Source organism: Scatophagus argus, chromosome 14, assembly GCF_020382885.2.
Source record: "Scatophagus argus isolate fScaArg1 chromosome 14, fScaArg1.pri, whole genome shotgun sequence".
NCBI classification, from domain to species: Eukaryota; Metazoa; Chordata; class Actinopteri; family Scatophagidae; genus Scatophagus; species Scatophagus argus.
Window position 1 is genome coordinate 18,947,772 of NC_058506.1, and position 15,288 is coordinate 18,963,059.

General features: G+C 43.1%; 1 protein-coding gene and 1 long non-coding RNA gene across 6 annotated transcripts in view; one reads left to right on the plus strand and one right to left on the minus strand.

Moving 5' to 3' along the window:
* si:dkeyp-23e4.3 (rho GTPase-activating protein 7) overlaps positions 1 to 13,273 on the plus strand; it is a 73,030-nt gene extending 59,757 nt beyond the window's left edge. For all 5 annotated transcript variants that reach the window (XM_046409974.1, XM_046409973.1, XM_046409975.1 and 2 more), the window contains 8 exons: positions 1,862 to 2,021; positions 2,177 to 2,375; positions 3,170 to 3,383; positions 5,584 to 5,698; positions 5,823 to 6,059; positions 7,272 to 7,501; positions 8,288 to 8,461; positions 11,599 to 13,273. In XM_046409974.1, the coding sequence (XP_046265930.1) occupies positions 1,862 to 2,021; positions 2,177 to 2,375; positions 3,170 to 3,383; positions 5,584 to 5,698; positions 5,823 to 6,059; positions 7,272 to 7,501; positions 8,288 to 8,461; positions 11,599 to 11,707 (1,438 nt within the window). In that variant the 3' untranslated portion in view covers positions 11,708 to 13,273. The remainder of the gene's footprint in view (positions 1 to 1,861; positions 2,022 to 2,176; positions 2,376 to 3,169; positions 3,384 to 5,583; positions 5,699 to 5,822; positions 6,060 to 7,271; positions 7,502 to 8,287; positions 8,462 to 11,598) is intronic.
* Positions 7,423 to 11,695, minus strand: LOC124070256. The gene is made up of 3 exons (XR_006845164.1): positions 11,559 to 11,695; positions 8,239 to 8,474; positions 7,423 to 7,550 (listed from the first exon to the last, which is right to left on the minus strand). It is a non-coding gene; the product is annotated as an uncharacterized LOC124070256 (long non-coding RNA).
* Positions 13,274 to 15,288: the final 2,015 nt, after the last annotated feature.

The window sequence follows — 15,288 nt, forward strand, 5'->3', positions numbered from 1 at the left end:
ACCGGAGTCTTGGTTTGGCTGAATCCCTGCTTGACGAGGTAGGACGTAGGAGATTTTAACCCGCGAAGCTGGGCTCGGCTGCTGTCAGCCTTCAGGAGCCGTCAACCACTACCTGCTATGAAAATGCATAACATATATTTATTTATAAACATACTGAGTATTCTTTATTTGTCCAATATATTTGTACAGCTCGCTTTTCGGGGGGAAGTCTGTGTCGTACTTGTTATGAACAGTAAGAAAATGCCGCTCCACATGTCCCTTCTTCGAAACAGCAATGGTAGACTGAGCTTCCTCACTCATTTTTATATCTTTTCTTGAATTTAGAAGAAATAAATTGAAGCTAACTAGGCAACTCGGTAGCTAGCTAGCTACCACTTTATGCGCATGCGTGGTTACCCATGTGTCAGAAAAGGTCAGATGTCAGACTGGCTGCCCTGTATGTCAATCAAGTGACAAATTTCATAGTGAGGATGGATGATAGGCTGACGTCCATTTTTTTTAATTCCATGCGCCACGACACGCGCTTTGCTCTGCGCGTGTCTGCGCTGTGCCCTGTCCGGTGTGAAACGGGAAAACGCTAAGCGCTCAGTCGGAATTTGTTTAGGGGCGTTGCTATGGAGATAGCATGCCAGTAGTAGGAACGCGAAAGAACCTGCGGCGCTGGTATTTGTAATCACGCTCAAAGTACACAGTTACATATAATTTCGTGTTCAAATGAGCAGTGTTTGTTCTGGTATATACATTGTTATACTTCGTGATGATTAACAGTGGCTAACGCCCCCCATTTGTGCCTGAGTGCCCCCCTCTCAGCTGTCTCATTCAAAACGCCCCCCCTTGAGAAACCCTGCTGTAGAGACAAGACAAACAGTCAAATTTGTCTCTGCATGTATTAAGGCGGTGAAGCGAATTTATTACGTGTCCAAAACACTGTGAGTTATGCTGTAGCTGTACAGCACCTTTAGCAAAGCTCCCCAGCAAAACCACTTTAAGCTTCAGTTAGCTCAGCTCTTGTCAATTAAATGATGTAATCACTGATGCCAAAACAAGTGCTGAAGAAGTAAAAATACAGCTATTAACTATTGACCCTTTCCTCAAAGTAGCCAGTTTGTGTCCAAGATATGGGGGAGAGCTGAGAGCATTTGTGATACCACTTTCTCTTTGTGGCTGTGCACTTTGGTGAAAGCATTACGGCTGACCTGTGTTTTTATAGTTTGTACGACGATGAGCAACATAGAAAACAGATTTTGTTGCGCCTTGTTGGAGTGCTGGGAATCTCTCTTTTCTCTCTCTCTTTTTTCGCAAACATGACTATTACAAGGCTGCACTTTTATCCAGAGTGCACCTACAGGTTTTAGAGTTAAAAGCTAAAAAGTATTGTGGCTTTCTATACAGACTTCCAAAGACTTTTTGCATCTGGACCAATGCAAGGGTCAATTAGAGCAGTCACTGGTGTTAATGGTTAAAGTGTTGCTGATTTTAGTTCAGAAACATGAACACATTTCTAACAGTCTTTGCAAAAGTACAGTCTCTTTGATCTACGTCCATGGTTTCTTCATGCCTGCATGTTTTTCTTGCAGAGCTGATTTGAATGGCGCACACATTTCAGTGGGGAGTTATGTAATCAGAAATGTTTATTTGGCTCTTCCTTCAAAAGGACATGCATCCAACAGCAGCCAAGTTGAGCTTTTTTTATATATATATTTGAGTGGTTGAGATTAGAAGTTCCCACAACATTTGCAAAACAATTTTTAAGCATAGTTTAATTTCCATAACTTTTCCCTCAGCACTAGTCTATGTTATTTGATTCTTTCCTTAAAAATGGAGGACTGCAGGATTTAATGGACATCTCCATCACCTGCAGGACTGTTCCTAAACCACTAAGGAAGACCAAAGCGATGGAGATAAAAGGCCGGCGGGTCTTTGGAGTTCCTCTGCTCTTCAGTGTCCAGCGGACTGGGGAGCCACTTCCTCCCAGCATCCTCAGAGCACTGGTCTACCTGAGAGCTGAGTGTTTGGACCAGGTAATGGAGCAAATTTTTTAGTAATAGCAATAGTACAAAGATTTCAAAAGTAAGGAAAGAAAGACATACAGAAAAAACAATATACATATATATTTTATATTATTTTATTTTTCATTATTATTATTACTTTTCTTTTATATTGTGTTCTCTCTCAGGTGGGTCTTTTCCGGAAGTCGGGGGTCAAGTCTCGCATCCAATACCTCCGTGAGCTGGTGGAGTCTGACCCAGATGGCATCTCATACGACAGTCACTCTGCTTTCGATGTGGCCGACATGGTGAAGCAGTACTTTAGAGACTTGCCTGAACCCATCTTCACCAGCAAGCTCTGCGAGTCCTTCCTCCACATTTACCAATGTGAGCATGTAGTGCAGTTGTCAGGTGACCTGCAATGATTGCATAACATTTCTGCCTGTACAAATTTTGATAGCTCACTTTTTAAAATGAACAGTAAAACATGACTGAGACACCTCCAACAAAGGACAAAAGGGTGATTGAACCCACTGTTGCATTGCAATCAATCTGCTAACGTGCTAAGATTTAACTTTTGCTAACATGCCATTACCAGTATGTATGTGTGTGTTAGCTTGTGAGCATGTTTACAGATAGAGATGCTTTACAGATAAATCAAACTTATGCAAACAATATGATCATGTTTTTCTGATAACTGAAACTTATGATAGCATGATAACAAATAAGCGTGCTTTGCTGATAGCTCAAAGATATGTTAGCATGTTTACACATTAGCATGATTTGGTGATAACTCAAACATATTCTACCAACATGCTAAAAGTTAAGAACATACAATAATATACTATAAATGAGCAAGTTAAAGTGCTTACAGTGAGCATAAGAGTTATGTGAACGTTTAACATAAGCTTGTAAGCTTTCAGTCATTAACACATTTTATCATGGTAGCTGGGGCACATTGAGATGCAAACATAAGCACTGCTCATCTCACATCTGGATGAACTAATGTCAGGGAATCTTGTAACTTATCACACCAGTGATTTTACACATTTCAACCACTAGGTAGTCATGCTAGCTTTTAAATTATTTATTAGTTAATGAATTTACAGAGATTTCACACCAGTGAAGACTGAGTTGGCTTTACTCTACACTGCAGAATTAAGTTAGCTTCCTGCTTGCAGATTTTCCCAAGGATCAACAGCTGGTTGCGGCTCAGGCGGCCATCTTGCTGCTTCCTGACGAGAACAGGGAGGCCCTGCGAACACTGCTGTTCTTCCTGCGGGACGTGGTGGCCTGTGTGGATGAAAACCAAATGACTCCAACCAACATTGCAGTTTGTTTGGCGCCATCGCTTTTCCACCTCAACACCCTGAAGAGAGACGCCAATGCACCCAGGTTAGCTGAGACACTGTCTGTTAACCATCTTAAAACTGAGGTCTTTTTTAAATAATGGAAATTGCGCTCCGTGCCTGTCAAATTTCTGAGCAAAGAAAGCTGAAAACATACTAAATACTGTCTCGTTTTTACAGTCAAATCACTTCAGGCCCCATCATGGTTCACTGTTAAATCCAAGCCTCTGATTTAGCTTCAGACCCTGACTTCAACTCTGTTTACCGTGTGCATGTGTGTCTGAGCGTTAGTTAGTTAGCTGTCACCCACGGCAGGTTGACATTTAGGTGCGAAAGAACATGTTTTTCTTCCTCCTTCCGCTGCTTCATTGGATGTCATGTTTCCAACTCCTCCGCTCTTGCAGATGACATCACCTCTGGATCCGATCCAGCTGTTACCTCACACACACACTGTAATGAAAAGCTGTCACCACAGTTTACACAGAGAGCACATTATATAACCTCAACCAGTTTCCATCTGGCCTCAACTTCACTCCCTGATATGAAAGATATTTTCTATCTGTTTTTCAGCTGCTGGGCAGGAAGTTATAAATGGGAGAGAAACAACAGAGAGAGGGGTGGGGTGAGGAAGATAAGAGGACAGAACAAGGCTGTGGGGAATGACGGCTGTGCAGTTGGCGATGATATGGACTTAATTATTAGGAGACACTCAGTCGCATCAGAGCATTTATCTTGGCTCAGATAAATTCACTGTGTTTATGCATGAATGCATTCCTGAGTATTAATGGAAGCAAACATACACAGTGCTTGTTAGTTGATATGCTCATTATTGGTTCAGACTTCCCTCCGTTTCTCTTCCCTCTCTCTCGATGCATCTTGTCACCCATTTTGTCTCTTTCATTCTCTATGTCTACCCTCACATTTCTGCTCATCTTCTTCCCGATACCCCCCCATCCTTACCTGTATCTCCTCCTTCTTTCGTCCTTCTTGTGATCACTTTCTTTTCAGCTTTCATTTCACTGCTCTTCCTCCTGTACTTTCTTCCCTTCCTTTCATTTCTTTTTTTCCTCACTTTGGCTCTTTTTCTCCCCTCAGGCTGATGGGACAGTAGATGGAAATGACATAACGAAACAATCAGCACTTTGTACCTCCCTGCTCCTGGAAGCCAAAGTCCCGGCCTGTCAGAAATCAAGTCACACTTTGTGGTGGAAACAATAACTCGGAAAATTGACTGCAGCTCGCAGCTGTTCTCCCACAGATCTATGAAATCTCATCTCTTTTTCCTTGTGTTTCTGCTTTGACAGACCTCACCATCCTACTGTGAGAGATACTTCTTAATGGTCTAACCAGCAGTCCAACCAGCTTCAAGAGTTGGTTTCTAATTTCTCAGTTTTGTGGGTCTGAAAGCGCTATTTGATATGACAAAATGCTCATTTTTATAACTTTTTCTTAGTCAACAGAAGCTAAAACAACTTAAAACTTCATATCAAATAAAATCAAGTAAAAGAACTTCCTGTGAATCTGCCAGTTTCCAGTAAACCCCAGAGATGCAACATGAAAGCTTTCCAAAACAACCTGAATCTGTCAGCTGCAGTAATTGTGCCGCTTTTCTGCTGCCTGTGAAAACAGCCTCAGCTGACTGGCACAAACGCTACCTGCGCTGTGAAGCTGCCACGGCTGCAGTGAAGGAGACGAGTCACATGTTTCACACCCTCTTACTGTAAAGAAAACACATTGGAAGTAACAGTATAGATTGTCGTCCTCCTCCTGGATGTTTTAAGGCATGATGGAGTTTCCCTTTCTGTTGAGTCCAACACAAAAGAGGCTAAGTTGACTCAGCTGTACTGATGTTGAAATGTATGTTTCTGTTTTATGTTATGTGGTTAAGTTTAGGCATAAAAACCCCTTGGTAAGGTTTAGGACAAGATCTTGTTTTAGCTGACATAACCAGTTTTGTCACCCCAAATGTGGATGGCAAATATCCCCACATCTTATTAAAAACATTTACTTATTGCCACAAATACAGCTGCAAAATGTCTGATGGTTGCTAAAGTTGGTCAGCTTTGTTGGTTGAAAGAGGAAACGAAAGGTGGTGGTGTTGAACATGTCTCTCGTTCACATGTGAAAGCTGAATCTCAAATGGCTCGCATGTAACGAAGTACATTTATTTAGTTTTAGTTCTCAATACTTTTTAGCTTAAGTCAGAAGACAATAAAACTGATGTCATTTTGGTGTTGCTGCTGCAGGTCGAGTCACAGGAAGTACAGCCTGGGCCGCCCAGATCAGCGGGACCTGAGCGAGAACCTGGCAGCCACCCAGGGCCTGGCCAACATGATCACTGAGGCCCAGAGACTCTTCCAGGTACGAAAACCACCTGAAAATAATTCAATAATTCAAAGTTTTGACTTTACAGAAAACATTTTGAGAAGCTGAAGAGACAGACTGGACAAAATAATGCTGACAAATTACACAACCCTTCCTGTAGCTTCCAGAGTTTTGGCCAGGTCAAGGTTTAAGTGCTGCAGGCCCCCCTGAAGACTCCCCCTCTGAGGAAGGAGGAGGCCCGGTGTCCTCCATTCAAAGTGGAGGCGAGGAGGAGCATCAAGAGAGAAGGAGCAAACTGCAGCAGAGCACCCAGCACCTCCTGAAGGAGACCAGAGAGAAGAGCCGAGGCTGGGAGAGCCACCCAGCTCCGGAGCACGTGGAGCTGGCCTTCAAGAAGGTAACTGTAGGGAGTTAAAACTATGGGAGCATGTTTCACTTCATCTTACTAATATGGAATTCCGACTGTCCTCATAATGTGCATTGTTAAACTGCAATTCACAAAGGAGGTGAAGGAGCTCGCATAACCTGGAAACAAGTTGTGAGACGAAGCTCCAGGAAGATCTGAGAAAGCAAGAAAATAAGTTTAAATTTTTCTCTGGAAACACAAGTTTAATTACAGCTTGAGCCTGGAAACTAAGTGCAAAAAGGTAGTGAAGGTTTGCATTAAGTAAATAATGTGTACTAATAATATAGCTAAATAATATAGCAACAAAGAAGGGTCAAAAAAGTATTTTTTACATACAGCAGATGAAAAAAAAAACAATCCCTTAAATGCTGTACTATATAAATACTGTAAAATACTAAATAAACAAGTAATGACCATTGAATTTACAGAGACAAAACGTGAGCAGTTATACAGAAATGATAACAGCAAAAAGACAAAGAAATTAAACAATGAGATTTGATTTAGAAGGAAGAAATGAAAAAGAGGATAAAAAGGATTTAAGGATACATTTTGACTTTTTTAAGTCTTGTTTTTATTAATAATAATAATTTAATGTAATAATTTCTTCGGGCATTTTATGCTTTTATATCACACCGATGCAAAGTGAAAGTGTCAAAAACAGTGAGTTTGACTTACTTGTTATGTCTTTGTTCTACCTTAACTAAGCTTTTTTTTTCTGTTTTATTAAGATTGACAGATTCATTATTTTTACTTTATTATTAACCTTAATAAGTTAATAATAAAGTAAAAATTATTAACCTTAATAAGTTCTCACTTAAAGACAATGCATGGTAAAGTCTGTTTAAACAATAATAAAAAAACAAAAAAGCTTAGCAGGTTTAACTCAGTTAACACATGTTAACTGTTAACATGTTTCTTACAATTTCTTAATAATGTCTTATAATCTAACAATAAATGTGTTTATTATGCTATTAACATGTACGAACACATAATTATGCTAATAAGCATCCTATAAAGCCCTTTTACCTTTTGATGAACACTTCTCAAAACTATCCTTAACAAAAAGCATTACTGTCTCTTCATCCTCGTGTGACAACCAGGACGTGTCGCACCACCAGCAGCCTGGTTTACTGGGAGGACATCAGGGCATGTGAGGGGTCAGATGGGTGGTACATTCAGTTCTAATTCTCCACTCATCTGCAGATGGACGACGGCTGCCCGCTGTGGATGTGGCGCGGCTCTGTGGAGGTGGAGGCCCCGCAGAAGGAGCTGCTCCACCGGCTGCTGAGGGAGCAGGAGCTGTGGGAGGGAAACCTACGTCAGGCCGCCGTCGTCCAGACCTTGTCCAAGGACACCGACGTCTACCGCTACCTCCTACAGGATCAGGGCTGTGGCCTGGGCTCCCGGCCCCCACAGGAGCACCTGCTGCTCAGGTAATGAGGCAAGGCGAGCCCCAGGCTTAACGGGCCTCTGGCTCCTAACCTGCTGAGCCCACAGAGCAGGGAGGGCGGACGAGTCAAAGCCAAAAATACTCTGAAAGTGTCAGCTTGATTTAAAGTCGGAGACAGCAGTGTGATTGTGTGTGTGTGTGTGTGTGTGTGTGTGAGAGGTCTAAGAAGGAGTTGGTGATGAAATTTTAATCCAAGCCTGAAGTCAGATGAGAGAAGACAGTATCTGTGTTTGCAGCTGGATCACATCACACTGCAGCCCTATCATATCTCCTCTCTCTGACAGCCTACATGAACTATGAGTTACCCCTGAGGAAGACAATAACATCAACACTCAGGCATTCAAACAAGCAAATCACGTAGAAATGTTCTGTTCTATTGTATCCCAGAAAAATGAGTCCTTCTCCTAATGCTTCCTGTCTATGGCGGTCAGCGCCGAGCCTGCTGATTCCTGCTAGAGACGTGAATCTTTAAAGGCACCTCACAAACGTATAGTTTCACTTCATTTTCAGTGACCTCCTACACCGGCTCCACATTTGTCAGTATTTGTAGCAGCAGGATGATGTGTGTGGGATGTTTTTAAAAGTTTTTGGATAACAGTGGAACTCCATGCCACTGTGGCAAATATATGAGTCTTTGACACACGGTATGTGTGTGTCAGTCAGATGTTTGCAGGATACTTTATATTTATTTAATTGCCATTTTTGATTCAGTGCACTCACAGTGTTAGAAATGCACACAGTGAGCAGCTCTCTCATCCTTCCCTCTCAGGACCTGGCAGGCAGACCCATCCTGCGGCCCTCTGTACCTGTCCTCGGTCTCCACGGAGCACCCCGAGGTGCTGTTGGAGGGGGTTCGGGCCCACGTCCACTCCTGCCTCTACCTGCTGGAGCCCACCGGAGCCAGGAAGACCCGACTGACGCACCTCTGCCGAACAGATACCAGGTAAGGATGGAAGCTGGGGAAGGAAAAGAAGGAGAAAGAGCGAATTTGAATTAGTGTGAGACTGCCCGGGCTATTGAATTATAAGGGAGGAAGAGGAGGCTGCGGTGTGTGCGTGTGTGTGTGAAGGATCACAGCAGAATAGATGCAGTCAGCACATATTTTTAGAGTTTCTGTTTTCATAGAGGGTCGACAATTAAGACTCCAGGGCACCGATGAAGTTTGTGCGGTTAAATGTTTGCTAAAGACTTGAAAAACAAAATATGAGCTAAGTTCAGAATTAAAGTACAAAAACAGTTTTTTTTACTTGCGACTCACCGCCATCAGATTTCACTGAACTATTTTTACTGGAAATACTTTGTTCTCCATCAAATTCAACTCGAATAGAAGTAGTCCCAGTAAAAACTATTAGAGGGGTGGAAGCAGAAAGTGCAGAATGATATTTCCAAAGCTCAGCATATAAAACCAAAACAAATAAATGAAAGAATAGAATTGAATTTGGTTTGAATTTCCCTTTAAACCATTCACCATATAATCCTGGATCCTGTTGATGGATGGCTTTTTAAAATTAATAATACTAAATTTGCATGATTTTGTAGTTTCAAAAACATGCAAAAGATGCAGACGTAAGCTGCTGTACTTATAGCCCAATCAGTCAATGTCAGATTTCAGACCTGCATAGAGTATTTTATTCTATCTGATCCCATTAAAAAGACAGAATGGTCCTTTAAGAAATAAAGCCAAGATAGAAGTAAAACCAAGGGCAAAGTGAGCTCCAGGAGCTAAGCAGGCTGAGAGGATTTAAGGCCGTGAGAAGCCTATTAAAAGAAATATCTGGAGAGAGCGCGAGTCCATCTCATCCGTCTTAATTGAGCCCATTCTGTGTTTTTGACCTCTGCCAGCATCTATCTGCAGCACAATCACAACCACCCTGTAGGTGAGCATGTGAGTGAGAGGAAGTCGGGGAGGAGGAACAGCCCTCCTTCTCATGATTCATGCCCTTTGAAACTAAGTTGCTGCAGATTTTCTGCTGCTTACATGATCAATTTGACTCTCGGCGGAGCCCTGCAGCTCTATTTGTCTCAGTTGATTAAATGAAATGAACCTCAGCGCGACAGAAAACAGGTGGCGGCAGCTCTCTCACACAGGGCCAGGCTCACGGCGCCTCATTTAACTGCACTGTAGTCTCTTTTCCTTGTTTTTTTTTTTTTTGCCAAGGCTGCAGGAGAACGCAACTGCAGATTTGGTCAATTCAGTTATGAGCACGCACGGCTTTTCCTCTGCACAGATTCAATATACCGGAGAGCACAGGGACGCAGAGGGCTGATAACAGACGACTGGGGAGGCTCATTCCTGCCACACAGTCGGGCACGTGACCGCACTTGGGCATGAGCATGAGTCAGCGTGTGCGGGATAACGTGAAAGCCTTTGGTCCAACGCGTCTATCGTTAAGACACGATGATGAGGCAAAATCCTGAGATTAAGAGTAGTCAAAGATTTGAGAATGATTTATGACATTATTAACATTTACTGCGATATGACAGCACAGCGGGTTATGATTCAGCACACTGCGATGCTGGAAGCAAGGCGATACATCGTTTCATCGGCCTGTTTTCTTTGTGTTTACGCTAGCGATATGTGCTGACCTCTTCTTGTCTCAGTTGAAGCCGAGTTGGACTGGACTCAGCCACAAATCTTTGTATTCAAACTAACAATTAAAATCCCCTCAGTTTCTCGGAACGTAATATCACGACACTCAAGTGCATCAGTATTTTCTTACACCCCCAATGCTAGCAGGTCTGCGAGGCTGCACTCAGACCCAGCTGTGCTTTGAGCTGGATGCTAACGTCACCAATCTAACATGGGGACAATGACCAGACAAACATGCTGATTTAGCAGGCGTATTTACCATGTTCACCATCTTGGTTTAGTGTGTTTATCTGGCACTGACAGGCTTAGTCAGGGCTTGAATGTAATAGACATTCATTTATCTGCGGGTTTAAACAATTTTCAGAGTCAAAATTTAGATTTGGGGATCATAAATTCTCGAAATCAGTCATAATTTTTGATTTGCAAACTTTTCGTGAAGAGTTTTTACATCTGTGAACTGGGCTGAAGCATTTCAGAGTGAAACTCTCACGACATTAAAAAGAGGAAAGCCAAAGACACTCATGATCTCTAATCTGCGATTATCTCAGCAGGCTTTTAGTCGGCCCATTACAGCCGAGCCCAAAAGATCACATCAGGACACATTCACAGCCTCGTGGCTTTTTTAAATTTTCTGTTGAGTGTGTGTGAAGTGATTGAGAGCCGATCTGCTGCTGCTATCAAGTTCATTCACATTTTAGGCGTTTAGCTGAAACTGAAACTAATAAGCTTCAATTCCAAGATCGTTTACAAGCAAGCAGCAGGCGCCTGAGCTGCATCAGCCTGCCAATGCTGCTGTTATGCAAGAGTGATCATCGCACAAAGAAGTGAAAACATCCCGAGGGATGAATGCCTTCACTCCTTCCTTTCTTACTTCCTCTCGCCTTTAATTTCCTCTCAAGAAAAAGCTCAAGCTAACCAGCCGAGGTTCTCTTGGACTTATTTGCTATGACATTAATTTTGAATGCTTGTTAGCTTTCAAGTCCCGACAACAGAACCACAGCATCAAGGTCAATGGGGCTTTTTACAGTACAGGCCTGTGAAACAGATCCTATCACCTCTGGAGGAAATTAAATACGTTCTGGCCTCAGCGAGTGAGGAACTTCAGCGTTGTTTTGTTTGGCTTGGAGTTCGCCTCGAACTGCAGAGAAAACTAAAACTTCATGAAAGATGCTAACAAATAGAACAAAGGAGATTAAGTTTTACAAGAAATTGGTTTGAGTGCTTGCGATGTCATACCCAAAACCTTTAACTGAGAGAGAAACACTAAAGCCACTTGTGAGCTGCTGACTTGTGATAACAAAAAAAAAAAAAACACAATTAGCACTGATGATCATACAGGTGAAGCTAGTAAGCTAGTAGCGCAAGAAAGACGCTTCTCTGCTCATCATGTCATTCAGACAAAACTGAACGTTTACTGTGGAATTGAACTTCATATTGTTTGTCTGTTCACCTTCGTTTTACTGAGAGATCTCCTCCATTTTATCTTCAAGGGGCCGGTCGCAGGAGTGGCACTGCAAAGTGAGCGGACATCTTCTGGCCTCTGGACTCCTGGCGATCCGGGACTCCTTCAGAGCACACTACAAAGAGACCAAGATATGAGCGAGTGAGGACGTGGCTTGATTTACACCAACCTGGATCACTCACCCTCAGCTTTGGGTCTGGTTAAACGGCATCCCTTCTCACCTCACTGCTGGGAAAAGAAAACGACAGCATCGTTTTCGCAGGACTTTGTCCAAGTTTTAAAAGTGAAACTAGGGGCCCGGAGCTCAGCGAGCGGGGAAGGTGACCTGCGATGGCTTCCCCAAACCATTTGTGTCTCTTTGGCTTCTTTTTGACTTACTGCATGTGTTTACTTTTTTTTTTTTTTTGCCAGTGACCTTGCAGATTGCCAGCAGCACCTCTGCACTCCCTGCTGCGTCTGTTACGCTTCACACTCGAGCTCACAAAAAAAATGCAAACCATGGCGAGCTTTGAAAGAGGACGTTTTGATGGGAGGATGAAAAGCTGGAGCCTGGTTTGACTTCTGATCAACAAGGTTGACATGGACAGTGTAGTTAAATTTGTATAAAATATGCTATAGAGAAAGAAAACCATGAATTTTAGGTTATTATTTAGGTCATTGTTCTCCACCGAATTCAACTTTAGAGAACGAGGCAGAGGAAACACATGGCAGCTGCAAGGACGGACACAGGAAAAGGGCAGAGGACACTAGGAAACAGACTTTTAGCTGCCAGATGTGTGGCTTCAGTGGAAAGTGAAGAAGGGGAGAGGACAGAGCGGATGCTGAACAGACAGGAGGACGACAGAAGCTGAACTAACCCAACAACCAGGCTGATCTCAAAGGCAGCGCAGCCACTCCATGATGGGATGCCGTATCCATTGTGTTGCCACGACGACAGCTTCTGGGCACAAACACCACGCTCGTACCAGAGGGAGCTGCCTCACCTGTAACTGAAAGCAGACAGAGACACTTTGGTTTTGATTTGTGTGCGTCATTCTGTACCAAAGCCCGATGAACTGAACTGAACAGAACTTCTGAGGCGAAATAAAATCCCTCAGAGATTTTTTTTTCTTGAGAAATTTCCCTTTCAACTTGTGACAGGGCAGCAGGATCGAGCTGTGACGAGGAATTAGCACAAGGCCACACACTGTCAGCGTCTCTTTGTCCCGACTGAGTGACTGTTCTTGCCTTTTAATTCGTCCCTGTGACTTCGTCCTGCTCTCTAACAGGACACACGTGCGTGACAGTTGAGCGATATCTACCTCTCCGCAGGACGACGCCACCGTTGCGTGACTTTGAAGGCGAGCCTTTTGTGTGCTTCCTGGCACTGTGACGGATATCCGAACAGACGACTTTCCCCCTCGACTTCCTGAATTTTTTAACGTTTGTATTTATTCTTGCCTGTCAAGAGTGTGATGTACAGTCTTATTTCATGAATGATACTTCGCTGTCCTACATTTTTAAGCATCACTGTTGTGACGCAGGACTGGTGTGTGCACTTCGTCCGTATTTCAGATTATTTAACTTATGTCTATCTAAATACAAATCTCATATCTAAATACAAATCTTTATTTAATTTGTGAAAATGTTACCTTGTTTGTTTGTGCGTGTGAAATCTAAATTTGTCAGTGCCAAACACTTAATTAAAATGTTTATTTCTCTCCGAATCTGCTTCCCATTGTTTTTTCTTCCTCCCTCTCTTCTGTGACTCGTCTAAGTGCCAAACAGATTACTGACTGTAATTTGAGAGGAAGGTGGTGGAAACAGCAGGCCGTGTGAAGATGAGCTACCACACTGCGCCGCTGAAGCGCGAGAGATTAATAAGGCTGGCAGCGTGATCGCGCTGCAGACTTCCAAAAACCTGCAGACTCGCGCCTCTTTCTCCTTTTCTCCTGCTCACAACACCCGCTTGGATGTGATTTGCATAAAGCTGATTTGCATATCTTATTGACTCATCTCGGAGATCAGATAGCAGAACTGCTGATAAACACTCAGAGCGAGAGACTGATGCCGAGCAACAAAACGTGATGTAAAAACACTTCTTGTGGCGAGGACACCATGCCCCGGTCTAAACAGGATTTTAAGGAAGAGGAATAATTTATGCAAATTACAAATAACAGAAGCACAGAAGTGCCTGCAGGCAACTTAAATTTCTGCACAAGTCTGTTCCTCCAATATGGCGCTAAAACGCCGTGAAGTGAACTCAGGATGAACTCCAGGTCAATGGTTCAAGGCAACAAAGCGGCCATCTATAACACGGGACCACACGTTGGGTCACATTCAGTCCATTCAGTTTGTGTTATTAAAGGGACAGTTCGCACCAAAATTCATATGTCTCCTGTAAAGTGTCTTGAGATAGCTCTGTCATGAATTGGCACTTAATTGAAAAAAAATTGAATTGAAATGAATCCTCTTACCTGCATTTCTGTTTAGTCATCTGGATAGTTCTGGAGATATTGGATGGGAGATTTCAGCTTCCTCTTGAAAGTGTTGGCACTAAATGGAACATCACAGGTATCTAGATGGAGAAACGGCACAACAGGTGAGATGAGAAAGGAAAAATATGGATTTTTAACTATGGGGTGAACTGTCCCTTTAAAGGAACAGTTCATCCAAAAGCGTCTTTATTATTCTCCTTACCTCATGCTGACGCAAAGTCAGGTGAAGTTAAATCCAATAAACTTGCCTAGCAGCAAACGGCAGACTGCTGATCTGCAGCAGCTGAAGAGCTGGAGGTGGAGACCAACCCAGAACTGAAACACAAAATGTTGGGCTCAACTTCAAGTGGACACACAGATGATCTGATGGGAAGATAAAAGTCCCAGGAATCCAGAATCTGCGTCTACTAGACAAGGAGGAAGACGAATGTTTGTCAACACATAAGCTGTAACAGCAGAGAAAATGTGGCAGCTGCTGGTGCGCTGCCTCCTAGTGGCCAAAAATCTGTCACTGCAATTACAAGTGCTTTTTTTTTTTAAATTCAATTTAGAAGATTTTCACTATAGTTTAATTTCAGCTGATGGAGTCAGGGAAAGAAAAACAGACAGAAGGAAGTCAGAAAAAATGATGGAGGACAAAGAACAGGAACAGGAAAGATACGGAAGGCAAACAAAAAAGAAAAGATAGAAGGAAAGATTTGTGTAGAAGAAAGACAGAGCAGTCAATCTTTCTGCCGCTGTAGTTACCGTAAACTTCTACATAAAGGGGCGTTTAATCAATTTTTTGGCTACTGAGGGTTGGAAAAAACATGAAAACAAGCTGATAAACTGCTCCCACCCAACTTCAAACATCCATACTTTCCTTCTAACTCTGGTTTGCACCTCCCAGGATGCCCCTGAACTCCCCTCTCCTGAATATTAACTTGGAGGTCTTCCTCACAGCTCCTGGAGTCTCCGTCAGCATCTTCTCCAAACCACTCAGGCCTTCAAACAGATGATCACCCCTCCCCCAACTCCCACCCCGTCACCATCCCACCTCTCTAATCCACCCCAAGGCGCCAGTCAGGGAATAAATATCAGCTGAGGCCACCAGGTGATGAGATCCGTCTATTCCGCTGAGGCGGGAAACGTTATTGCTTCCGCAGGTGTTATTGAAGCAGTGTGGCAGGCTTTTCTCCTCCTGGAGCGACTGTCAAAACACCTTTAACACTGTCCTTCAAACAGCAGCTCCCAAATAAAAA